The sequence below is a fragment of the Microtus ochrogaster genome, linkage group LG4 (genome assembly GCF_000317375.1).
Source record: "Microtus ochrogaster isolate Prairie Vole_2 linkage group LG4, MicOch1.0, whole genome shotgun sequence".
In the NCBI taxonomy this organism is placed as follows: Eukaryota; Metazoa; Chordata; class Mammalia; order Rodentia; family Cricetidae; genus Microtus; species Microtus ochrogaster.
In genome coordinates, this window is record NC_022030.1 from 43330197 (window position 1) to 43356526 (window position 26330).

The 26330-nt window shown below is 38.2% G+C and overlaps 1 protein-coding gene across 6 annotated transcripts in view; it reads right to left on the reverse strand.

The window, feature by feature from the left end:
* Pikfyve (phosphoinositide kinase, FYVE-type zinc finger containing) overlaps window positions 1-26330 on the reverse strand; it is an 85600-nt gene that overhangs the window by 53702 nt on the left and 5568 nt on the right. For 2 of the 6 annotated variants that reach the window (XM_026786146.1, XM_013351676.2), the window contains exons 4-13: window positions 26195-26230; window positions 23100-23218; window positions 22288-22459; window positions 18452-18659; window positions 16475-16564; window positions 9974-10112; window positions 6120-6277; window positions 3300-3411; window positions 1881-2028; window positions 1200-1367 (exon numbers count right to left, since the gene is read on the reverse strand). In XM_026786146.1, coding sequence (XP_026641947.1) covers window positions 1200-1367; window positions 1881-2028; window positions 3300-3411; window positions 6120-6277; window positions 9974-10112; window positions 16475-16564; window positions 18452-18659; window positions 22288-22459; window positions 23100-23218; window positions 26195-26230 — 1350 coding nt within the window. The remainder of the gene's footprint in view (window positions 1-1199; window positions 1368-1880; window positions 2029-3299; window positions 3412-6119; window positions 6278-9973; window positions 10113-16474; window positions 16565-18451; window positions 18660-22287; window positions 22460-23099; window positions 23219-26194; window positions 26231-26330) is intronic. The other 4 variants (XM_026786147.1, XM_005361458.3, XM_026786149.1 and 1 more) reach the window with 4 other exon arrangements.

The following is a 26330-nucleotide window of genomic DNA, read 5'->3' on the forward strand; positions in this document are numbered from 1 at the left end:
TCTCTCTCTCTCTCTCTCTCTCTCTCTCTCTCTCTCTCCAAGCTCACCTACGTTCAAATCTCCTTTCTCTCTCTCTCTACAAGCTCACCTACGGTCAAATCTCCTTTCTCTCTCTCTCTCTCTCTCTCTCTCTCTCTCTCTCTCTCTGTGCCTTATTTTTTAAATAAGAAGCACCTTTTATTATCACGATTATCTTAATTAACATTTTATCACATCTTGATAATAGTTGACAATTATGAGAAATTTGTTGGGGGATGTAAATATTTCAAATTATGAAATAAATTTTAGGTTCTATAAATTTTTATTATTTTTAGGTTCAAAGTAAAGAGTAGCAAAGAATTAGGTAACCATTTCAGAAGCAATTCAGTTTTACAGAGTTAAATGTTTAAAATTCAAATACTGCATAAAACCATGGAATTGAGCATTATATTTATAATAAAGATGTTTTGATGATGATTATTATTAAATGAACTCCCATAATTACTTATTTTATTTTCTTTGAAAAAATGGTGCATTAGCTTCATTAGGTTTATACCTGAACTTAGTTTCTAATTGTATCTAATAATATATAATCTCATCCTACATTTTTAAAAAGGAGCAATCAATTCATGCTGCTATGTTACATATTAGAAAAGGTTTGCTGTATCTTTCCTTTTACAACATGTTTTTGTTTTTTGGATTTTTTTTATGTGGTCATTAGTATTTTTGAGTTCACAAACTAAAAAAATCAAATAAGACAGCTAAAGAATTAATTACAAAAGAATTCATTTCTCACTAGAGAAGACATTTTAAAATAAATGTAATGAACATAAATGAATAATTTCCCCCATCTACACTCAAGCAGAACAGCACAGGCAAAGAGGATTTGTGATGTTAAATGAAGAAAAGACAAAAGAATAGAGCAGAACGTCCATGTTATAAATGCAAAGAATTTCCACCTTGGAAGTTGCACATTATGGGAAGAACAGTCAGATACAGTTCCTTTTAAAGACTATATGCTTTAAATTGGGCATGGTAGTGCAAAGGGAGAAAATAAGAAATAAAAAGAATCAACAAAAAAAGGTGTGGGGAGGAGAACGGGGTGAGGGGGATCAGAACAAAACCCACTCCAGAGCCCATCAGCCTTTTGGGACAGAGGAAGGCAGAGGACAGGCTGCAATGAGACCCTAGGGCCCATCCAGGTGGTGACTGCCTCCTACCTTTTTGGTCAGCAGGGTGAGGGGGCACATGTGGGTACTTGGAGGGCTTCTTGATATGGAAGTTCACGTTGTCCAGCTCCACGTTCAGGCTGATAGAAGCGGCTGAGTCACTGTCCACTGTGGACTGGAAACTGCTGACTGAGGTGCGCTTGCTAGGACTGGCAGAATCTTTTAGTGTTGGGAAGGGGAAAGGAATACAGGGAGAGGGGAGTAAAAATGGGTTTTATCAGGGCATTGGAGGAAATGAAAAAAATTTTAATACACAAGCCCAATGTGCAATACCAAAATGGATACAGTATTTTCATGTTCTTCTGGGTAGACTTAATAAATTTAAGCATGTTAAATTTAAAACGAATTTTTAAAAGAGGTTTTAAAGAGAAAATATACTGGAGGTTCTGCAGAGAAAGAGTCGATACCACAGTGGAGAGATAAGAAAGCTGTCTGCTGCAATATTAGCTCAAGAGTTACTTTTAAGCTGCTGCAAACTAGAGGCCATGGCAACATCCAGAAACGTCAGTTGACTAACAAGCTGCCTTCAGAAAATACTGTATCTAAGCAAGGATCACTACTATCACATGCTGACATCAAGTGGGAACCATAAATCATACACAAGACAATCATTTCACCATTCCAGCACAGCAATAAGCCATAAACACTACAACATTCGAAAGTCAAACTTACTAGCCAAATTATCGTCGCCTTCTTCAGCAATCTGTTCTGTGTCACTATCATCAAATTTTATGTCTTTAAACCAGGATGGTTCAGAGTGTCCTTCCACAGAGTTCACTGAGTCGCTGTCTGGAGAAGGTGTTTCAGAAAACTCGGTACTCTAAAAGGACCAAAGCAAACCAAGCAACTGAGCCTAAGTGACAGCATCAGCATATGATAAAGAAGTTGTGACCTACATTTCTGTAACTCTAACAACCCAATAAATTCACATAAAAATAGCTAAATAACAAAACGGAGGTACAAAGCAGTAGTAGCGTATTAATAACCACACTATTTGTTTGTTCATTATGCATACAATGTTCTGCTAGCACGTACATGCCAGAAGAGGGCACCAGCTCTCATTATAGATGGTCGTGAGCCATCATTTGGTTGCTGGGAATTGAACTTAAGACCTCTGGAAGAGCAGCAGGTGCTCTTAACCTCTAAGCCGTCTCTCCAGCCCGATAATCATACTCTTAAAATTATAATTTTCACTGCTGCAAAGCAAATGTAGCATTTTACAAATAAACATTTCTTTGATATGTAGTTGGCAAGGTCCCACCTCATCCTTTAGTGCTGGGTGAAGATAGCATAAAATGTAGTCTAACCCTGGCAACTCTAACCCCCTAGAAAACAATCTGATTCTAACAAATTATAGCACACCACTCTATGAGGCTACTGGTCATTTCTAATTATGGGGCTTCCAATTTCAGTTTATAAATCTTCGTTCACAAGCTGCTCACAGTTTCACCATAAGAATATATGCATGTGCGTGCAAGTGTATGTATTCTTTTACGCAAACCAAAATTTAAAGAATCACATCTTTTCTAAAAAATTTATCTATAGCCAGGTGGTGGAAGCAAGTAGATTTCTGAGTTCAAGGCCAGCCTGGTCTATAGTGAGTTTCAGAAAGCCAGGGATACACAGAGAAATCCTGTCTCAAAAAAACAAAACAAACAAACATAATTATCTATAAATAATTTTCATTCTTATAAAATAAATTTTAGCATTAAATTGTTAGTGTACGATTTGTATACAGAGTCGAAATCTATCTCAATAGCTAATATCAAATTTTCAAGTCACTTTGATTTCCACTCTTAGTTCTAAAATCTCCCTCTTAGTCCTCAAGATAAAGAAAGTAAAAATGAAAAGCATTAAAATTAAATGGCAAGTAAAATAAGTACCAGCGGCCCAGTGTGAGCAAACACACAGTACACTACAGACCTGATCCTAGAGGGAGGTCACTCAGTGGAGGAGCACTTCCCCCGCACTGAGTCTGAGAGGTTTAGAAACAGAGTCTTTAGGCCATTCACCCACTTTTTAGTCCTACTAACGAAAACAGAATTTCAAACGAGCTACTACATTCTTATCAGCACTATCCCTACCAATTACCTGCAACGGTCTATACAGAGCATACTCGTCCCTGAAAAGCTGGTCATGATGACTGACACAGTCCAGCCAACGTCCATCAACCATCGCTTGTCCAATTGCTATTGCTTGTGCCCTAAATCAAGACCAGGAAAACTGAAATTTTACAGTCATACAGAGTAATGTATGTCAGGCACATAATAAAACACTTCTTTTTTTTAATTTTTATTTCTAATCTAAAAGAAACTATCAAATGGTCTTTAGATAAATAGGGATAAGAAAGAACTACTGAAAACAAACTCTACTAGGCACTATAGCAAAGGAGAAACTACCGGTAAGTATGTTGAAATAGGAGGCTCTTTCTACATAAGTAGACCTAAAACCAAGCTTATCTGAATTTCAGTAAGCATGCACTGGGTACATGAGGCATCCACACTCATCCTAACAAAGTAAAAACACTGAGAATGTCATGGTTCCTATACTCAAACAACTTCCTGTCCTGATTAAAAAAAACACAAATATTAAAGAGATATGAAATACATGAATGAAATGGAAACAACACATTACAGTATATGACATTTCACAAATTTATAAAGCACTCAGCCAACATTATTTTGTTCAATACCCACAGCTTACTTACAATACTAAATCATTTCCCTACATTGAAACTAAGGGGTCCAAATCTCAAAGAGACTGAAAAGTTTGACTAAAGACACAAAAGTAAAAAGACTTACAACCAAATTATGACCCAGAGGTTCCCTGCTTATCGCTATTTCTTTTATGAGAGGAGACTCATCTGAGCAAGTATCAAACACTAAGAGACATCTTAACTTGAAAGGTATAGTGGTTTGCATAGGAATGGCCCCCACAGACTCATACGTTTGAAAGCTTGGTGCATAGAAGTGGCACTATTAGGAGGTATGGCCTTTGGAGAAAGTGTGTCACTGTGGGGGTGGGCTTTGAGGTCTCAGATGCTCAAGCTACACCCCATGTGGTACACAGTCTCCTCCAGCTGCCTGCAGATCAAGATGTAGAACTCAACTCCTTCTGCCGCACCACATCTGCCTACATGCCACACTTCTTACCATGGTAGTGGACTAAATCTCGGAAACTGTAAACTTAATTAAATGTTTTCCTTTATAAGAAGAGTTGCCACAGTCATGGTGTCTCTTCACAGCAACAGAACAGTGACTGAGACAGTTCCCATATGTTAGATGTGTTTCCTAGTTGATGGCAGTGTTTGGGGGGATTTAAAAGATGAAGCTTTGCTGGAGGAATTATGTTAATGGAGGCCAACTTTCAGAGTGCAAACCTCCTGCCCTTCTACTGTGGTTCAAGATGTGAGCTCTAAGCATCCTGTTCTTGTCGCCATGCCTGCTGCCTGCTGGAATGCTACTGCTGCTGTTCTGTTTAGGATTTTTTTTGTTTTCTGCTTGTTTTTGTTTTTCTTTACTTGGGAAAACGCCCCCACTAGAATGGCTGTGGTCAAACCTCTGGAGGATTTTCTTGATTAATAACTGATAGGGAAAGGCCCAACACACTGCAGGTGCTCCCACCCCTCGGCAGGTGGTAGCAGGTATGTAATAAAGGAGGCTGAGCAAGCCTGAGAGAGCAAGCCAGTAAGCAGCATTCCTCCAAGGCTTCTGCTTCAGTTCCTACCTCTACACCCTTGCTTGAATTCCTGTGCTGACTTCCCTCAGTGATGGAGTGTGACCTGAACGTTGTAAGCTGAAAAAAACCCTTTCTTCCTCAGGAGCCTTTCGTCATGCTGTTGTGTTGTGTTTGGTTTTCAGTTATTTTTTTATTCTGAGATTATAATTACATCATTTCTCTCTCCCCTTTCCTCCTCCAAGCCCTCCCACATACACTCCTTGCTCTCTTTCAAATTCATGACCTTTTTTTTTTATAGTTAATTGTCGTTACATATATGTAAGGTGTTTGACCATAGCAGCAGAAATTCTAACTAAGATACCCATCATTATGTACTTTAACCCTCTATAACCTTAAGCCAAAATAAATTCTTTCTTCTATAAATTTCCCTGGACATAGTAATAATATCACAGCAACAGAAAAGTAGCTAACACAAAAAACAGCAGATCCTGTCTGTCATATGTTTTATATATGATCTCTGAGACAGACTAGGTCCCTCCAGAAATGAGTTACGGACTCAATGTCTGGATTACATAAGAGTGACAAGAAAACCCTTTGACCTTAGACTCTAGCTACAGTCTCCTATCCAGCTTTGCTAGGGCTCCATCTGAAGAGTTACTGCATGTTTCAGATCCTGTGTTTGTGTGCACACGGGTGCTCACGTGGTGAAGCGAGCAGCTGAATCAACAGGAAGTGTCTTCCTCAATTGATACCCACCTATCTTTTGAGACGGGTATCTCACTATAGATAATTGGAGTTCATCAATTACACTTAGACCAGCTCATCAGCTGAACCTCTGGCCTCTGCCCCCCCGAGCTGGGTTACAGGTGTACATTGTTGCACCCAGTTTTTCCCATGGGGCTTTTCACTATATTAGTCCTCCTCTTGTAGCATGCGGATTTGGTTAGTCCAACACAGGTCTTCCGGCTTGGGAACAAGTGCCTTCACCCACTGATTGATTTCACCAGCTGCAAGTCCTTGTTTTTAAGTATAGTAAATTGTGACCCCAATCAGGTTCCTTGCAAACATTTTCATCAGATGAAGGAAGTTAAAGAGCTTGTTCCTCAAACCATCAAATCTATAAAACATCATCATAACTCGCAAAAGATACCCTTACATATTCAAATATACATCCTCGTCATTAATAAGCAATAAACTAATGAATAATTTCAAAACATCTTAAAATTATAATACCTTGTAGCAATGTGTCCATTTCTGATTAGCCAGTTGACTAACTCCTTTCCGACAATGCAGTTAGGATGTGTTCTCAGCCAGTAGCGGTGATCCTGAAATTCCATCCCGCTGCTGTGATGGCAGATTTTCTTCCACAGATCTTTTAACTGGACACTGTCCTGCAATCACATGAAAAGCAGTTAGCTAGCCCTGAAAGGGCTCTGGGTACCTGTTCAGAGGCTCCTATGGCTGCGATCTCAGAAGGAATCTCGGTGTGGAGTCCCTCACAGCTGCTAACTGTGTAGTCATTCGGTATAAATGGCACATGCATGGAAACAGCTTCAATTCAACTCATTCGGGGTTTTTTTCTCTTCAAAACAAAATATTTCAAATGTTCCTTCTTTTTCAGTCAATGGCACATATTACTTGTCTCTCAGTTAAGCACACAATACATTCTATGGAGACAAATCAAGGTAGACAAAGATGACAGTCAATTACACAAACCTAGTTAGAGCAGCCTCCACTCCACAGATTCTAGATGTCCCCCCTATTATTCTCAACTGACCAGTAAATGTTTCTAAAGAAAAGTCTTTGTTAAATAGCTTCCTACTCAAGAAAACTTTCAAAGAAATTCATGAACTACAAGGTCAAACGTAAACGTGTAAGGACAGATGTTGGAACAAGGTCTAAAATATGGAGAGGTGTAAGAATTCTGAGTGCTTATGGGAAAACTCCAAGAAAACAAGGCAAGAGTCTTGTGACCTTAGTTTCTTTAAAACATGGAATTGTTCCTGGAATGTGTTTTTATGCTCCTCCCAGGTATAGCAGATAGGAGTTTAATTCAGATTACTCATCATAACTGGCTACTGCTATTTATTAAATGCCTCTACAGGAAAACATGTTTTTGCCACATGAGACTTGATCTCCACGTGTGGCTTGCTCTGAGTGTACATATCTCATGTGACTCCTCTTATCCTCAGAATATAAATTCTTCTTATGCTCTGATAAAATTGGCAATTGCATGAGACTTTAACCTGCCTCATTTTATCAGCTCCATCCTCCCAAGTCCCACCACCAGCTAGAGAGGTAAAAAGGTGGCGCCAGGAACAGGGACTGAAATGGGCTACGCTGAGATAAGAAAGCAAGGATACTCACAGAAGGAGGTGAGTGTGAATAAAGGGGCAGAAACCAGAGAAGGCTTCTCTAGAAGGAAAGATGGCATGGACAGTCCTTGCATATGATTTTGAGAAGAAAAGACCTACAGCACTTTGAATCTAGACTAAAAGACGCATTTGTGTATCACGTAGATCTTTCGCCTCCTTTAAGCTTACTTGCTTTCCCCACTTAGCCCAAGAGGATAAACCTTTGGAATGGATTTATTCACACCATAAGAGCCATAAAGTACCAACTGCTTACCTTACTCCTCTTGCTCTCAATTAATAAATCAGGGGAGAACCCAATGTCAGCAATTACATGCATTTATGGATTTGATCCTTGTTATATTACCCTTAACACTCGGGTTTTTGGGGTTAGTTTTTTTGTTTGTTTGTTTTCAAGACAGGGTTTCTCTGTAGCTTTGGAGCCTGTCCTGGAACTAGCTCTTGTCATCCAGGCTGGCCTTGAACTCACAGAGATCCACCTGCCTCTGTCTCCATACTGGGATTAAAGGCGTGAGCCACCACTAACAGTCAGTTGGGAAGCGATATGCAGAGAGAGCTTGTCAGGTGAAATAGGACTCTGTGTGTTTTCTTTTCCCTTGGTGCACAGGGCCTTATTTGATCCCACAAGGGCAGACAGGACCTCTGATGATATGGTCAATATCTCCTTTTGTCCTTTAGCTGGAAATTTGCTGTATCTATTGCTTTGACCTGTGCATCTTCAGAGAGTGCCTCTGAACACTTATGTTTCTCATCCTCCTTTGCCTCAACTCAGGTAGAGTTAATGGATCCAGCTCCTGTTATCTTTACTAATGACTCCGTGTCTATGCTTGGACCTTAGGACCATCATAAACTCCTTCATTCATCTAAAGACAGAACTGAGTTTAATTTTTCTTTGGAATTTAAATCATTTCCTATTTGCATACAACATCATAACATTTGTGTTCCTATTAAAAGGCAAATATGGACTTAAATTCTACAAAGGTCCGGAACTACTAATCATATGGGTCTCTTTTCAAGCTATTCTCTCGATTTTTCTGATCAATATAATAATGTAACCAATAGTACTGGACATAGTTGGGATCCCTGTATTGGTGGCAGAGTATTACACAGAATGCTAGATTTAGCTACAACATCTCAAATTAAAACCATTCTGGATATCTACTATTAAAAAAATTAAAAAGAGGGAGATGTCAGAACACGGTCATTTGTTGGCTGCATTCTCCCGGGTCCTATCACTTCTAAAATGGTAAATAGACAGACTGAATTTATTGGTTCCCAATGATAAATCAAAATAACCTTCATCTAACTAGTCACTGATTCCAACTTAAACTCAATAAATTCTACTGTCCATGGAAAATGCTTTGATCCTAAATCTACACCTTTGTAATATCCTTAAGTAAGATTCACATTCTGCCTAACAAAAGTAATTTCAGCCTTTGAAATCCAGTTCAAGCCCTTGAAGACCTCCTAACTCCCTCAACTGCTAACAATCTTCCTATTTTATTTCTCTGTAATATATACCTGTGTTATATATTTGATACATTTTTATTATTAAAGTAGTATTTCAAAGCTGGGCACAGTGGTATGCACCTTTTAATCCCAGTATCTGGGAGGCAGAAGCAAGCAGATCTCTGTGAATTCAAGGACATTCTCATCTACATAGAGAAAACTGAGGCAACACAGAGAGGTCATGTCTCAAACAAAATAAAATTATAAAATAAAATATTACTTCTTTCACTAGTAAAAATATTCCCACCGATCTCATTTCTGTCTTTTGAATTAACCTCTTTAAGACAAAAGACTTATTTTTCATTTCTTTGAATTGTTCTTAGAATTTGACAAATGTTTTACATATACATAAACTGAAAAAAGAACCAATTACTATGTCATATAAACAGTTGAAATTAAAGTTTCTCAGAGTTTTCCATGTATGTAAGAATGATGTTTCAAAGTTTAAGCAAACTACAATCTAACTTCAATTCTTTTTTTTTAAAGATTTATTTATTTATTGATTATGTATACAGTATTCTCAGTACTCTGTCTGCAGGCCAGAAGAGGGCACCAGATCTCATTTCAGATGGTTGTGAGCCACCATGTGGTTGCTGGGGATTGAACTCAGGACCTTTGGAAGAGCAGGCGGCGCTCTTAACCACTGAGCCATCTCTCCAGCCCCCTAACTTCAATTCTTGTATTAGATAAATGATTTTGTCAAATGAAAGGGGGAAAGAAAACAGTAATACAATGAGTATGAAAGAGTATTTACCCAGTTTCTCAGGTGATCCTAGTAAATTAAAGGTTAAGCTAATTCATTCCCTGTCTAATTCGTAAACTTTATTTTTTTAGAGCAACACCCCACTTATCCCAAGCGAGCCTCAAACTCATGATTCTCCTGCCTCCTCCTTTCCAGTACAGGATTTACAGGCATGCATATCAAGCCCAGCTGACACTTATGTATGTATTTCTTTATGGGAATAAAAAGTCATCATTTTTTTTGTTTGTTTGTTTCTTTTTTGTTTTTCGAGACAGGGTTTCTCTGTGGTTTTGGAGCCTGTCCTGGAACTAGCTCTTGTAGACCAGGCTGGTCTCGAACTCACAGAGATTTGCCTGCCTCTGCCTCCCAAGTGCTGGGATTAAAAGCGTGCGCCACCACCGCCCGGCTTAAGTCATCATTTTTTATGCTCAAAACTAGCAACAGGTTAGATGCTGGACTGGTACCAGAAGAATTTTGCGTTCATCCTCAGTAGTCTCTGTTCTAACATAGGTTCGGTTAGCCTGGGGACTGACAGATGTCTCATATGAAGGAACCATAGGAGAACCAGATCGATCCAGTGACAGATTAGTAATGCTGGCTGATCTGGAAATAAAAACAAAAAGTACAATCACAATTTTAAATTCACCTGTGAATGGAGTTAAGTGAAATTCATACTCACATGTTTAGGAGCTATTGCTAGAGGAACGATATTCGTTGTTATGAGGGTGGACTACCACTAGAGAAAAGCAGGGAAGGACACCAGAAACAATTGTTTGAACAAAAAAATTTGAACAGTTTTAAATACTATAGGAAAACAATTATATAGTTTGTCTATTAGTATTTCAAAGGAAGAACACAAACTCTGCTTGTAAAAAATACTGGAAATTAATTTTTATAACTGAGAAAAACGAGAAATAACAACTACATACAATAACCTGCGTCTCTGGGTTAAACACAGTATGGCATGCATGCCAAATCCAGCCTGCCCTTGTTTTTCTATCACCCAGAAATTAGAAGAATCAGTTTTAGAGTTGAACATCTTGCAATGAATCTGATAATAGGAATACTAATTACATCAGCCTCAAGAACAAATTATTTTCCTTCTCATTAGTAGGCCTGTATTTAAAATACTGTGCTCAAATAATATTATACAGGCCAGGTGGTGGTGGCACATGGCTTTAACCCCAGCACTTGGGAGGCAGAGGCAGGAAGATCTCTGAGTTTGAGAACAGCTTGGTTTACAAAGTGAGTTCCAGGACAGAGAGTGCTACTCGGAGAAATCCTGTCTCTCAAAAAACCAACACACACACACACACACACACACACACACACACACACACACACACCTATTTCTTCAGTAAAAATAAAGTTACAGGAAATGTGTTTCCTCTTGTTCTGTAAGTATTCTCATCTATCTTAACTTTGCTTCTATGTACATATCATATGACTTATAAATAGAATATCATAAAACCAAGCTTTTATGTATTTTTAATTTAATTGAAATTTTAGTCATCGTCTACAACAAAAACAAAAATAAAATCTAACTTTAGCTTCAACAGAAAAGATTAAAAGAAACGTCACTTGACACTACATAACTCATTTCTGGGGTAACCTATACATTCTATGGAGTAAGTATGACTAGCTCACTTTACAGGTTAGGAAAAAAATTCAAGAACCAGGAGCCAGTGGGGTGACTCAGTTGGTAGGGGTGTTTGCCACCAAACCTGTTGATCTGAATTCAAATCTTGGACCCCACATGGTAGAATAGGAATCTCCATACATACTGTGACATGTGCACACACACACACACAAATAATAATAAATATATAAATGATAAAATTTGGGGGTTTGGTTTGGTTTGGTTTGATTGTTTTCAAGACAAAGAGTTTCTCTATTTCTCCTGGCTGTCCCTGAACTTGCTTTATAGACCAGATTGGCCTCAAAATCAGAGATCTGTCTGCCTCTGCCTGCCAAGAGCAGGATTAAAGGCATGTTCTACCACCATCCTACTAAATGTAAAACAATCTTTAATTCAAGTGTTGGAAAGAGCCACTTGTTCCTCTTGGCCACTCAGCCCCGAAATAAACACACAGAAACTATATTATTCAAATCACTGCTTGGCCCATTAGCTCTAGCTTCTTATTGGCTAACTCTTAGATCTAAATTTAATCCATCTCTATTAATCTGTGTATCACCACGTGGCTGTGGCTTACCAGATAAAGTTCCATCCGTCTGTCTCCAGTGGGGCTACATGGCTTCTCCCTAACTCCTCCTCCTTTCTCCCAGCATTCAGCCTAGCTTTCCCTACCTACCTAAGTTCTGCCTTGCTACAGGTCCAAAGCAGTTTCTTTATGAATTAATGGTACAGAGGGAAATCCCACATCATTCAAGAATCAGGTATAAGGAAATTTATCTAAAGTCAGTTCACTAATACTAAGAGGTGCCAGCCAAAACCCTAAGTCTCAAGAGGAAATTCACCCTCTGTGCAGTATAAACACAAAAATATTTTACAATAAATCATTCAAAGATTTAGCAGAGTTAGTTAATAATCAATTACTTGCTTCTTGACATTTTCTTTTAGTGAAAGACTGTCACTGTGTCTTAGTCAGCTCATTGAGGTCTACCCTCGGTGTGTGCACTCACTCATGTGTCTTAGCTAACTGAAGTCTACCCTCGGTGTGTGCACTCACTCATGTGTCTCAGCTAACTGAAGTCTACCTCAGTGTGTGCACTCACTCATGTGTCTTAGCTAACTGAAGTCTACCTCAGTGTGTGCACTCACTCATGCTGCCTGGTTCCCTGAGTGCACGCTAATAAAGTGGCATCAAGAATGAAAGAAATTTAGTTGTTTTTGCTGTCAAAAGCTCTAGTAAACAAGCTATGACAAGGATGCTGACTAAACTTTATTAAGACAGCAGACACTGACGCAATTCTATCTGGCCTGAAGACCTTTGTGGATCCACGCCTTCTACCCAAAGCCCAGGGAGACATACAAACCAGCAAAGCTGTACCAGCACATGCCGACAAGGGGACTGCAAAACATCTTCTTACTTTTTAAAACCTGGCTCTGCTCTCCACCCTTCTGTGAATTCCCTCTTTACAGTGAAACTCCCATCCCAATTCTTCCTTTTTCTCTCTTTGATGACAAACAACTCACTAAGATGGTCTATTATGGTCGCCGGTGTCGTTCGAAAGCCAATGCTCAGCTTTAACGCTTCTTATGTAACACAGCTGCAGTAAATTCCTCCCTTGCTCAACACCTTTGCTCACTGGCTGGTCTCTCACCTCCCTGGCCTCTCCATCTCAGTCTCCTCTTCCGGCTCCTCTTCACTTCCCCACCCCTCCTCTCCCATTCACTTTCCTGATGGGCTGTCATAGCTTTAAACCATTCACACGATGACAATGCTGAGATCTCTATCTCTAGCCAGTATTTCTCTAACCCATCCATGTGTTCACTTGACATCTCTCTTGGATATCTAGATGATATATCAAATTCAACATGTCTAAAATCAAACTGTTACATGTCTCCACCCTCCACTGCACTTCAATAAATGCTAATGCCACACTTAAGCTGCTCAGGTCAAAAAACCCTTAATCATCTTTGATACCCTTTCTAGGTTAGCCTACACTGTATTTATTAGCAAGTCCTATTTACACATAGCACCAACACACATGCAGAACTGTCCTTTTCTAGTGTGCTCACACCCTCCCCCACTTATATGCGGCTCTAAGTATGTTCTCCAGCCTGGGCTGCTGCTGCTGCACCGGCTTCTCCTCCAATATACTCACTACAGAAGCCAGACTCCTTTTAAAAAATAAATCACAACACTGCATGCTCCAAATTCCCCTTTTTAATTTTCCAACAAGAGGAAGTTTTCATAGGCTAGAATGTCACCTAATAATTACAGAAGGACTGATTTAGTTAGGAAAAAATATTATATAGCCTTAGAGCAATAGTCAGAAAGCTAAAACTACTGACTGAACCAATGCAACCTCAAAGAATCCCCCACATATCTCTTCTAAATGACAAAGGGAAAACTGGTAACTTAAGACATAATCTTAGCAAAAACCTAAGTCAGTGCGACCAATGACACAAATAGAACTGTACTCATTCTTGTAGGACAAAATGAAAACTACACAAAACTTTATAGTATTCCTTTCAAGAAGGAAGAAAGGATAAAAATACCATAAATCCAATCCAAGAAACATATGACAAGCACAAATCAATGGACATCCTACTAAATAACTGCCTATCTCTTTACAAATTGATTATCAAGAAAATAAAGGAATTATTACATAGTAAAGTAGACCAAAAGAAATGACAATCAAATGTAATAAATGAACCTGGTGTAGCGCCCACTTTCTTTAATTTGTCATGATCTCATAAAGGACCAAATAATTAAATCTTGGGGTCCTGAAAAATATGGCAAACATGAAAATTTTCTGAATATACAACAACCAAAAATTAATTCAAAATCAAATATATAATGAATCCAGGATGTTTCTAGCAGCCATCACTCAACACCCACATGATTGTTCTGGAGGATCTGACACCCCCTTCTGGTCTCCATGGGCACTGCATGAATGTGGTACACAAACATGTAGGCAAAACATACATATACATAAAATAAAAATAAATAAATCTTTTTTAAAAAAGAGTTCTCTAAAACACATTCAGAGTCAGCACAATCTTAATCAAAAGCAGAGTGAATTATATTGCAGATACTGACTCTAAAGACTGTAAGGACAACAAAACAATAAAAAACCAGCAAACCGTGAACACACTGTTAGATAAAGAAGACAAAAGTTAGAGAACTGACACTACCTGAATTCAAGACTTACTATACAACTACATCTATCAGGATCATAAAGCATGGGTAAACAAAGAAACAAACATGTCAATAAAGCACAACAGAGTTCGAGACCCTCCAAATACAGTCAAATGACCTCTGATAAAGAAGCAAAGGCAAAAAAGAGCAAAGAAGATTTTTTAATAAATGATACTGGATCAAATGGATCAACATATACAAAAAGAAATATAAACAAAGTTATGCCCGCCACAAAAAAATAATTCAAAATGGATCACAAATCAAAACATAAAATGCAAGACTACAAAACACCTAGAAGATATAACACAGGAGAAAACCTAGATGCGATGAATACAGTAATAGCTACTTAGATATAACACCAAAGGCACACTCCAATTAAAATACTTATGCTCCGTAAACAATGTCAAAAAATGAAAAGACCAGCTAAAGAGTACTTGCAAATGATACATTTAATAAAGATTTGTTTTGTTTTGTTTTGTTTGAGACGGAGTTTCTCTGTGTAGCCTTGGTTGTCCTTAAACTCAGAGATCCACCAGCCTCTGCCTCCAGAGTGCTGGGATTAAAGGTGTGAGCCACCACCATCCTATATACCTCACTTTCTCACATCCTTTCGGCCATTATACTAAACTAGAAGGCAGGAGGTAGGTTTATATATATATATATATATATATATATATATATATATATATACACACACACACACACACACACACACACACATACATGTATATATATATAAAACCTCTTACAACTCAACAGTGAAAAAAATAAGCAATGTAACCACAAAATGGACTCCTTTTACAAAGAAGACACACGCAAGGTAAATAAGCAAATGAAAAAATGTTCAATTCTTATCAGGAAAAGGCAACTTTATTACAAAACACTGGCAACAACATTGCTGGAAATGGTGTGGTAGAAGAGGAACTCTCGTGCACTGCCTATGGGAATGAAAAACGGCAATGCCAGTTCTAGAAGAAAGTTCAGTAATCCCGGCAAAACTAAACATTTCCTTTCTATTTGATCCCACAATCATGCTTTCTGGTATTTACCCAAATGAACTTAAAACTACATCCACACATAACAACAAAAGGACACAGGGCTGAGTATGGTGGTATGCACCTGTAATCTCAGCACGCAGAAGGTATGAACAGGTAGCTCCCTGTGAGTTCCGGGACAACCAGAGCAACGTAATGAGACAAGTCTCACTTAAAAAAAAAAAAATTGCACACAGATGTTCACAGTCTTCTATATAACAGCCAAAACATGGAATTTACCCAGATGACTTTCAGAAGGTGAAGGTAAATTATGGTACATCTAGAAACTAGAATATTGCTTAGCAACAAAGAAAAATATGCAATAAGTCATGAAGAGATAGAGGAAACTTAAGTGCACATTACTAACTGAAAGAAATTATTATTTCTATTTATATGATGTATGATTCCAAGTTTCTGTTTAATTTTGCTATGAAGCCAAAACTGCTACTAAAAAAACAAAGAAGAGTTCTCAGCTGGTGTAAGCAGTGCTTGCCTACAATCCCAGCACTCAACGAGTTGAGCTAGGACTGTAAGTTAGAATTAAGTCTGGGAACACAGTGAGTCCGAGGCCAGCAAGATCCTGTCTCAAACATAAAACATTTTCTGAACTTATTTACCGAAATAAGTAAAAAATGATGGCATTACTCTTGAATGGTTTAAAAGTACTATATAAAATGTATCAAAATAAACAGACAAAATATATCTTAATGGAAAATATATGGACATTTATTTCCATATTCTTAAAAGACTTTTACAATTTTCAATTTTACAAAGCAATTGAAATTTGTTGTTGTTGTTGTTTTACTTTCAATAGCTCCTCATCTGAGACAGTCTACTGCAGCACACAGGACCTCTCATACTCCTACCAGGTGTGGTCCCCTTGAGCATCTGCCATCTGTTTCCCTGGTACACATTTTCACAGAATGCCTACATGCCTCACTAAACCAGAGACAGAAGAAGGTCCCAATATCTGCAATCATCAAGGAATAGCTGAAAGAGAAACGACCAAACAGAGGAAGGACATCATCTCACCTGTTTTTTTGTCTGTTCTCATTTCTATGGACATAAACACAAATCTGAGTAGCTTCTATTAGGTGTTTACCTGTTTCGAGCAGGAGACTTCCCTGCATCCTCTTGAACAGAGACAAGTCTTGTTGAAAGAGCACTATTTGAGGAGTCTGGATGAATCAAGCTATAAAGAAAATGAAAACACTGGGGTCAGTTGGGGCTGCAGGCAGATGCTTTCAAATTTTGAAGCAAATTATTTTTCCCTGCAACAATGAGATTATATACAGTTCATTTTTGTCCTTTTCAGTTATTTGAGGCAAAAAGTGCAGTTTCACTGGGCAATGGTGGTACACACATTTAACCCAGCACTCAGGAGGCAGAAAAGGCTATTCTGGTCTACAGATCGAGTTCCAGAAAAGCCAGGGCTACACAGAGAAACCCTGTCTCAAAAAAAAAAAAAAAAAAGAAAGAAAAGAAAATGATGTTTTAAATGTACGGAATATCAATAAACCACCAAATTTGATTGGATAGGTGATTTATAAAACTCATTTCCATACCACATATAGAAGATGAAAGTGATTTGTGTTAAAAAAAAAAAAAATCTGTGTTCGAAAATTCTATTCTCTGTCCCACAACTCATAAGAATAGTACCAAAGAGTACAACAAACCAAGGTCCAAGAACAGGGCCCATTTCTTACCAGCTGCGTGACCTCAGATTCACTACTAACCTTTCTGAACTTTAGCATCAACATCTGTCCCACCAAGAAGATGTGCTGACTAAAGGAGCATGGCACGTGAGACTTAACACAGCGCCCAAAACTGTCTCTGAGGCCCATCCTCTGTCTCGCACGATGCCTCACTAAATCATACTTGCCAATTCTGAGACCACACAACTGGACCACACACAAATAAGCATTGTTAACTAAAATAATAAAAAAGCTAAAGAATGTGATCTTCATACTGTTTTAGTAAATATAGAATCAATTAAGTTTATAAAATGTGTACAAAGTATAATATGACTGCGATGCTGCAAACATCAAAAGACCCATCAAGCACCTTAAGGAGAAGACTCAATTCCCACTGTATTGAAGAGTCTATATCCCTACCCAGTACCATCTTTTTCCCTAATCTCAATGAAATAATTACTAAAAATTTACATTTACCACTGTTAGAGTAATGAGACAAGTAACTAATAATTATAGCATTTTTATCTTCATTTATATAATTCTGAACAATATATAATTAGAATCTTAATGCATATTGATTTGTGACTTTCTTTTCTACTTATGACCCTGGGTTCAAATATGATGAATTAGTTATAATTCATTTCCTTTTAAATATGCAATATATACTAATTCTTCTCTTTGTTAAAAAGTAACTAAGAAAATTACTCATCAGAAGAATGTTAGTTAAAATGGGTATGTGGTGCATGCCTTCAATCCCAGCCCTTGTGAGGCTAAGGCAGGTGGGTCAGACTGGACCACAGAGTGAGTTCCAGGACAGCCAGGGCTACACAGAGAAACCCTGTCTCAGTCAAAACAAAATAAAAAAAGAAAAAAGCAATTAAAACTCTGAGATTGATGACATGGAAAAATTAGGAGTCATGTGTAAGAAGATAATTCTCCTAAGGAAAATGAGTGATGGACCTTGGATTCCAGTGTAAACATAAACACGTCAAATACTCAAAACAACAAACTAACTGAATTTGGAAACAGACCCACATCTCAGGAGCACTCACTCTCCTTTCTCTAAGAGGACTACATCAGGAAGTATTAATGTCAATGACTGTTGCCTCATCACCACCTACTGCAAGGATCATGCACCTGCCACGTATTCTGTTCTTGGTTTAATAGTAGAAGAGCAAATACACCTGTATAAAAGCTCTCCTCTCATGCACTTATATTTCAATGCTAATATAATCACCATCCATAATCATCTATGATCCTTCTGTACATGAACTGGAAAAAATAATAAACTGGCAGATAATAAGAAATATAAATGTTAATGAAAAATACAGGTCACAGGACTAAGCATTTCTCATTTAAATCAAATTATATTCAAGTGACAGTACCTTTGCCAGGCTAAATCATCCTCTAAAAATATGTTACGACTAGCTTTTCTACTCCCAACAGGTGTCCGAGGTTCACCTGGATCAAGTATAGACACAGAGCAAGTTGAATCTGAGAGAGCATTCAAGTCTTCCCCAATGGAATTACTGTCTGTGGAATGAGCATAACTTAAGGCTATTTTTCTACAGTATGTGCACGCTCGGAGGTCTCCTAGGAGGAAAAATAATAAGGAAAGGTATCAGTAATATATTATTTAATAAAATATTTAAAATCTTTGTGTTAATAGATAGTTTAATAAAAGGAAGTGTCTTCAAGTAAAGACCACCAAAAAGACATTCCAAATAAGTGGAACACTTGGCTGAGTCTGCTGTACATGCTACATTTATTATTACGATAAATTCAACAAGCTTCTCAACTACTTCAAGTATCTGTAACAGTTAAGAAAATCTGACCCAATAATAACAGAAAATCATGGCTGTAATATATTTTTTCATAACTGTATCCATGCAATGAGGGATCAGAGGGAGTGCTTTCAATGAGAACAGATCTTAATGTAGTGAATAACAACAGAAACAAGTTATTGTCCCTAGATAGTAAGTAGGGATGAAGTAATGCTAAGGTCCCTATCATACAGCTCTGAAGAAAGGTCTCCCAGAATAGAGCACATCTTTTTAACTAAAAAACTCCTGAGAATTTCATAAGTGAGAACTGTGCTTACATCATTTCCACCCCTCCATCTCCCCACTTCAGTTCATTCCATGTCCAACTCCTCTCAAATCCATGAGCTCGTCTATAATTATTGTCATACACACAGGCACGTAAGCACTCATGCATGTAAAACATGCAACCTGATCGATTTCTCAGAAAATTAGAAAACAACCTCCTCAAGACCTAGCAATAGCACTTTTGGGTATATACCCAAAGGATGGTCAATCATACCACAAGGACATGTGCTCAACTATGTCCATAGCAGCTTTGTTTGTCATAGCCAGAACCTGGAAACAATCTAAATGCCCCTAGACCAAAGAATGGATAAGGAAAATGTGGTACATTTACACAACGGAGTACTACACAGCAGAAAAAAATCACATCTTGAAATTTGCAGGCAAATGGATGGATCTAGAAAACATCATACTGAGTGAGGTAACCCAGACCCAGAATAATTGTCATATGTACTCACTCATAAGTGGTTTTTGTTGTTGTTGTTGTTGTTGTTGTTGTTATTGGTTTTTTTTGTTTTTTTTTTTTGGATTTTCAAGACAGGGTTTCTCTGTAGTTTTTGGTGCCTGTCCTGGAACTAGCTCTTATAGACCAAGCTGACCTCGAACTCACAGAGATCTGCCTGCCTCTGCCTCCCAAGTGCTGGGATTAAAGGTGTGCGCCACCACCCAGCTTCATAAGTGGTTTTTAAACATAAAGCAAAGAAAACCAGCCTACAAATCACAACCGCAGAGAACCTAGACAACAATGAGAACCCTAAAAGAGACATATGTGGATCTAATCTACAGGGGAAATAGAAAAAGACAAGGTCTCCTTAGTAAATTGGGAGAATGGGGACCATGGAAGAGGGTAGAAGGGAGGGGAGAGGCAGGGAGGGGAGCAAAGAAAAACGTATAGCTCAATAAAATCAATTGAAAAAAAAATTTAAAACTACAGCCTGATATATTCAGATGTGTAGGGCTCAGGCAGGAGCCTGTCCCTGGAGAAGACTAACTGCGCTTCTCTCAGCAGCCACATAGCTCTTCTTCTAGGAAGAGGGTCTTGGAGATTTCCTCCATCTACCAGCACAGTTTTTAAACTAACAGGAAATAGTCTTACACACAATATGACACATAGGACCAAATTAAAGGAAAAGCCCATTTTTTCTAGTGTGTCCAATATACATTTCTCACTTGCAAGGGCTAATATTAAGGTTCGATTTGACTACACAAACTTTTGTTCCAACACTAATGTTGAAGCTCATTTGGTTTTGTTGTTTTTGCAGTGTTATTAACATTTAAGGCTGACTTTCATCAGACAGCAGTTAACTATCCACAGCATGACTCTGATCCTAATCAACTGAGGCCTCAAGTACACAGAGTTTCCAAAAGCCAAGGGAATTCTGTCTCTGCACAAAAACTGGAATCTTGGTTTCCAGCCTCCTGACTCACCCTTCAACTTAGACTTCACGGCTACACACGCACTTGAGAGACTCCTTGACGACGGGTAACTATCAGCCTACCGATTAGTTCCCCTCTCTGGAGAAACTTGACTCTTCTGACTCAGTCCAAGAACGGTTTTATAGACACAGTAGCTTAGGGATAAGTTTTCTGAATTGGCTCCTCAAGTTTCTGAAATTGGTTCTCTAATTAGATTCAATTTAAAAGAATTAATGAAAGGGCTGGAAAAAAGGTTCAGTGGTTGACAGTGCTTTGTTGCTCTTAAGGAAGACCCAGGTTCAATTCCCAACACCATCCATAACTCCAGTTCCAAGAGATCCAATGCCCTGTTCTGACTTCTGTGAACACTAGGCACATCCATAGCACACATATATCACACGTGCAAGCAAAACACTAACACACATAAAATAATTTTAAAAAAAATTTTAAAAACTAAAGAAAAATTAAAATATTAGTGAGTATTTCCAATAGTAAAAAGAACACTAAGAAAGTGGTAGAGAAATAAAGGCTTGCAAGACAGTAACTCTAGCTCTTCTTAACTGAATACGGACAGTGCTCAGGTTAATACTTAACAAACTGCCTGTTAAAATAACAAGTATGAGATTAGTTCATTACTCCTAATGTACAACACAAAGTAGAAAAAAGGGTGAGCTTAGGGACTCAAATTCCCAGCTCATGAACCTTACAAACTGGCTAGGAATGTAGCTATACACAGGCCGTGGGTTCAACCTCCTGGGAATAACAATATAAAACAAATTAAAAAAAAAAAAAACTGGACAGGAAGAAGTGCTTACTTTCTGTTGCCGTATTGCTTGCTAAGCTAAGATTGCGAAGAGTCTCAAACTTTAAGTAGGCGAATAAAAACAGTTAAAGTCTGGTAGTGGTGGCACACACCTTTAATCCCAGAACTCAGGAAGCAGAGGCAGGCAGATCTCTGTGAGTTCAGGTCAGCCTGATCTACATGAGCTAGTTCCAGGAGAGCCACCAAAACTACACAGAGAAACTCTGTCTCAGGGGAAAAAAAAAATCAGAGTTAAAGAGAACAGAATTGCTTATGACGACAGACATTAAAATAAGGAAAACTGAGTTGGAGACACGGCTCAGCAGTTGAGCACTGACTGCTCTTCCAGACCAGGGTTCAATTCCCAGCACCCACATGGCAGCTCTTAACATGTGAGGGTGTCGGATTTCTAGTTCCAAGGAATCCGACACCCTCACACAGGGTTTGTTAAGTATTAACCTGAGCACTAACCGTATTCAATTAACAAACTTCCATCCTTGAACTTTCTCCATTACTACAATTTCACTACATTCCCAATGAAATAATATGAATAAAATGCAATTTGACAAAGTACACTATCATGTAAGTCAAGGGCAACCTTTACTTTGTGAATAAAAACTCTATAGAAATATTAACTTAAAATCTACTTATCTAATAATATCTAATGCTGCTATAGGTTTTTACAATATCTATACTAGTTACTTATGAACACTCTCATCTCTTTTACTATTAAAATATAAAGTTCTTAAAATCAAAGCTGTATCTCTTTTTCTCACTACAATACCCTGCTACCATAAATATAAAGCCCAAAATTAAAAAATGGCTTAATATTGGCCTTCTATTTAACTATTTTGTAATTTGACTTTTAAATATGATACTGTTAAGGAAATACACTTACCTGTGTAGCCCATAAACTTTCCAGGGATTTCTTGATTACAACAACGACTGCAGAAAATCTGCCCACACAATCTGCAATGGTGTCTGCGCCTAAAGGTTGTGAATTTTTCACTGCAATCATAGCACTCTTTACACTGGCTATCTGGCATCCAGTATTGCTTCAGGTCACTGTCCTACAAAAACAAAAATGTGTGACAGCTTCTTGAAAATATGAGCATTAAGTTGTAATGACAAATGAAATCTTAGAAGGTATCTTTTGACAAGCTAGTTCTTCAGATAAAATGCAAAAAGGTTAAAATAACCAACACAATCTTGAAGAAGAAAAATTGAAGTACTTACCTCACCCACTATTACAGCTCATTCTAAAGCTACAATAGCTCCAGACAGAGTATCAGTACAAGGACATAAAAAAATGGAACCATAGTTCAGGAAAGAGTGGCATGCCAACACTGCGTATGAACTTCTGATGAGCTATAATGCAGCCACTGAAGGAAAGGCTTTTTAAAATCAATGTATTGGGTCCAACTGGATATCTATAGGGACAAAGGAAACCCGAACCCTATTTATGAACAAAAATAATAAAGCTTGTTGAAAAAGCCACATGTGAGAATATGTACTAACACTGACCTAAAAAGCAAACACTGAAACAAAATATAAGGGCAAATAAGAATCAAACTACACTTAAAAAAAAATAAGAATTTATGTGTAAAACTCTGGTACTCAGAATCAGAAGAAATTATAAACTTTCATTTAAGTGATACGATGCCATTGCCAGAGGGCACGGCATGCTCTCCATGAGAGCGTCTACAGTACCTGGCTCTTCCCTTCCATGATCTCCTTGAGGCGCTTCAATACTGTGCTGAGGCTTCGAAGCTGAACAGCTGTACGTGGGTCATGACCTCCAAAGGCTGGTTCTACTTTCCTTCTTGAGTCTGAGTCAGATTTAAAAAAATAACACTAATTGTTTTATAATTTCTAGTAACCATATCAAACATAATACATGTGTGTGTAATATAATACAATCATACCCTATTGTTAGCATACATGTGTTGATCTTTATCAAGAGTAATAAGTTGTTTCAAGTATGTCTTATTACACATAAACCACAATGTTAGTGTAGTTAAGTACTAAGAACTATCTTAAATGACTGATGATTTTGAGGGTGGAAATGGAATCATGCCCAGAATTTATTAATGATTTCTTGTATACTTTTTTTCCCAACCAAATAAATAACAAACACCTGGGAGACATTGAACAGAAAAAAAAAAAAAAGTAATCCCAGAGAATTATTTTAACTTGGTCTAAAAGTCAAATAAGTAAGCAATGGGACCAAACTGTTCTGTTCCATAGCAAATCATCAGAAAGAAATTGTATTGACCAGCCTTCCAAAGATCCCAGCAGGCTTTATAGGACATCCAGGAAAATAAAATATGACCAGTGTCCAAGCAGATTAAAACTGCCAAAGCTTCCACCCTACTCTCCCCCAGCCCACACCCATACCCGCCACCTTTCCAACCTTGCAATTACACACTGCAAGGGATCACTTACATTTGAAATAACAATATGAAACCAAATCTACTGATAATAAATAAAACAAGTCAAAATTCTAGTTTTGTAGCCAAACTATGACTACCATAACTGCCAGCTATTCTTTTTTATTTAGACAAAAATCACAAGTGAAATTTCTATCTATACCTAGCTATAGCAATTTCAAACTCTCAGGGGAAAATGAATGTGGCTTGACAAAAAAAAAAGATGAGCATTCTTGTTAGCTTAAGCACAATAATCTAACAACCTGTGGAGTCCCCCTGACATACATAATTCCTCCCTATCTCAGTTTTACTTCCTAAGGTTTCAGTAATCCTCGGTCATACAGTCTGAAAATAATAGTATCTGTCCTAGCTCAAGAGAAACAGATCACATTCACATGATTTTACTATAGTTACCACTGTGCGGGTTAGCATTACTATTATTAATCTCTTGGTCTAATTTATAAATTGAACTTTATCATAGTGGGAAAAATTATATATTAAAGCTTTGAAAGTGCCTATGGCTTTAGATATCTACTTGGGGATCTAGAAGGTATGTCCTACAAAGGTAAATTTCTATAAAATGGAAAAATAGCCCATCCTGAATCTATCTCATCATTTTCTAGTTTTCTACTTAGATGGGTTTTTTTGAGGGGAGAGGGGATAGGAATTGCAAAGAAGAGAGGTTGCTATATAAATCCAAGTGCATCAAGAATTTAAGGCAGTTGAATCACTAAAATAACACCTTATCTAAACTGCACCTGTCTTAATTGAAGCACAGATCTCAGATGTGCAGTTAATAACACATATTACAACTCAATTTTTCTTGAGTCTCAAACGATTAAAAACCTCTCCATGATTATAAATTCTAGAGAGTCACAATGGAGGAGCTTCCTGGCACAGGCAGTAAGTTGTGAAGTCCTTTGTACTTAGACGCTTGGAAGAGAAAAAAGTATCATTATTTTCTACTGGGAAAGAATGAGCAGGGAGACCCTGCTTGGCCTCAGTGGAAGAAGAGAGACCCTTGCCCTCAGACGAGCACCATTAGCTACTGCATCTGTAAATGGATTCTAGAAAATCAAGTAACTTCCCTAAGATAGAAGAACTACCAAACTGTAGAGTGAGACATGTAGTGGGGGGGGAAAATGTATGTGACTAAGCAGTTCCAAGCTTCTGAGGTCTAAGACCTCCAAGGGAAAATCCAAGATGCAAGTAGACTTGTTGACAGTAGGGAGCGTGGGAACCAGAGTGAAGGAGGTCATCTAAGCTCTGCCTATGGACAAACAGTTCAAATTTATCCTAACAACAAAGGCAAATTTTGGCAAGCTACAACTCTGCAACCCCTACAAGACTATAAGGATTCAAGTCCAATTCCTCAATTTCACAAGTGAAGAAACCCAGAGACTGCTCTTTGGCCCATTCTTCCTCCCTCTGCAACAAAGAATAGTTTGGTATTATGTGAAAAACTAAATGTGAGTTGTTTAGCAAGGAGAAGGAAACAAACAAAAGCTTTCGGACAGCACAGAATCAAATACAGACAATGTTGCCAAGGGCCAGGTTTTGTTGCTGTAATTTGTTTTTGCTTCTTTCCCTAAGACAGCCTCACTATGGAGTCTACATTGGTCTAGAATCTGCTAATATTTCCTGGCTGGCTTTGAACTTGCAATCCTCCTGCCTTATCCTCCAAAGCCACAGGTCGGGTTTAAGGGGATTGTAATAAGGTTAAGGTTAAACCTGGGTGATCTAAAATGAAAAGAAAATCCTCTACCCCATCTCCCAAACTCTTCCTTTCAAAATGATATAAGTTGGGCAGAGGCGGTTGCCCTGGAAAACCTGTAGACGTGACACAGTCCACTTTGTTCTTCAGCAAAAGCGCCTCTTCTACTTCTGCTTCCTCCGCCATCCAGTCTCAACAAGCAATAAAACATTCTGCCAACCACCATTACACAGGTAGTGTTCACTCGAGTATTTCATGGAAGTCAGTGACCAGACAGGACAGACCTGGGGTTTAGGGACACGTGGTTCCCAACACTGCAGCCTCCCTCTCTATGGAATCACTGCCACTGCCCTTCCTCTATCACCTTGAGTTACTGAGCTGAACAATCTAACGGAAATAAACATAAACCACCCCAGTCCCTCAACTGAAGCACAGATTGCCAGCCCACAGCCATCAGAAGAGCAGGAAAATGAATGGGATGAGGACATGGTAAACAAGCAGGCATGAGAAGCAGTGTATTCAGCCACACAGACAGTGTGAACCCCAACAATGACAGCCCACCAATGGAGTTTGACAGTGTTCGGCAGCCAGTGGCATGCACATCGCACTTCATTAGCATCCTGAGAATAGGTGCAGAATCTGTCTATAAAGTTGGAACTAACCTGTGTTCTCCTGGGGATGTGGCAAAGTGTTCTCTGCTGAAACCCAAGCAAGCAATTAATCAAAATTCAGTCAAGACAATCAGAGCTTGCATAATCAAAGTTTAAGGACATGATAAAGAGTGTTTCAGGTATTGAA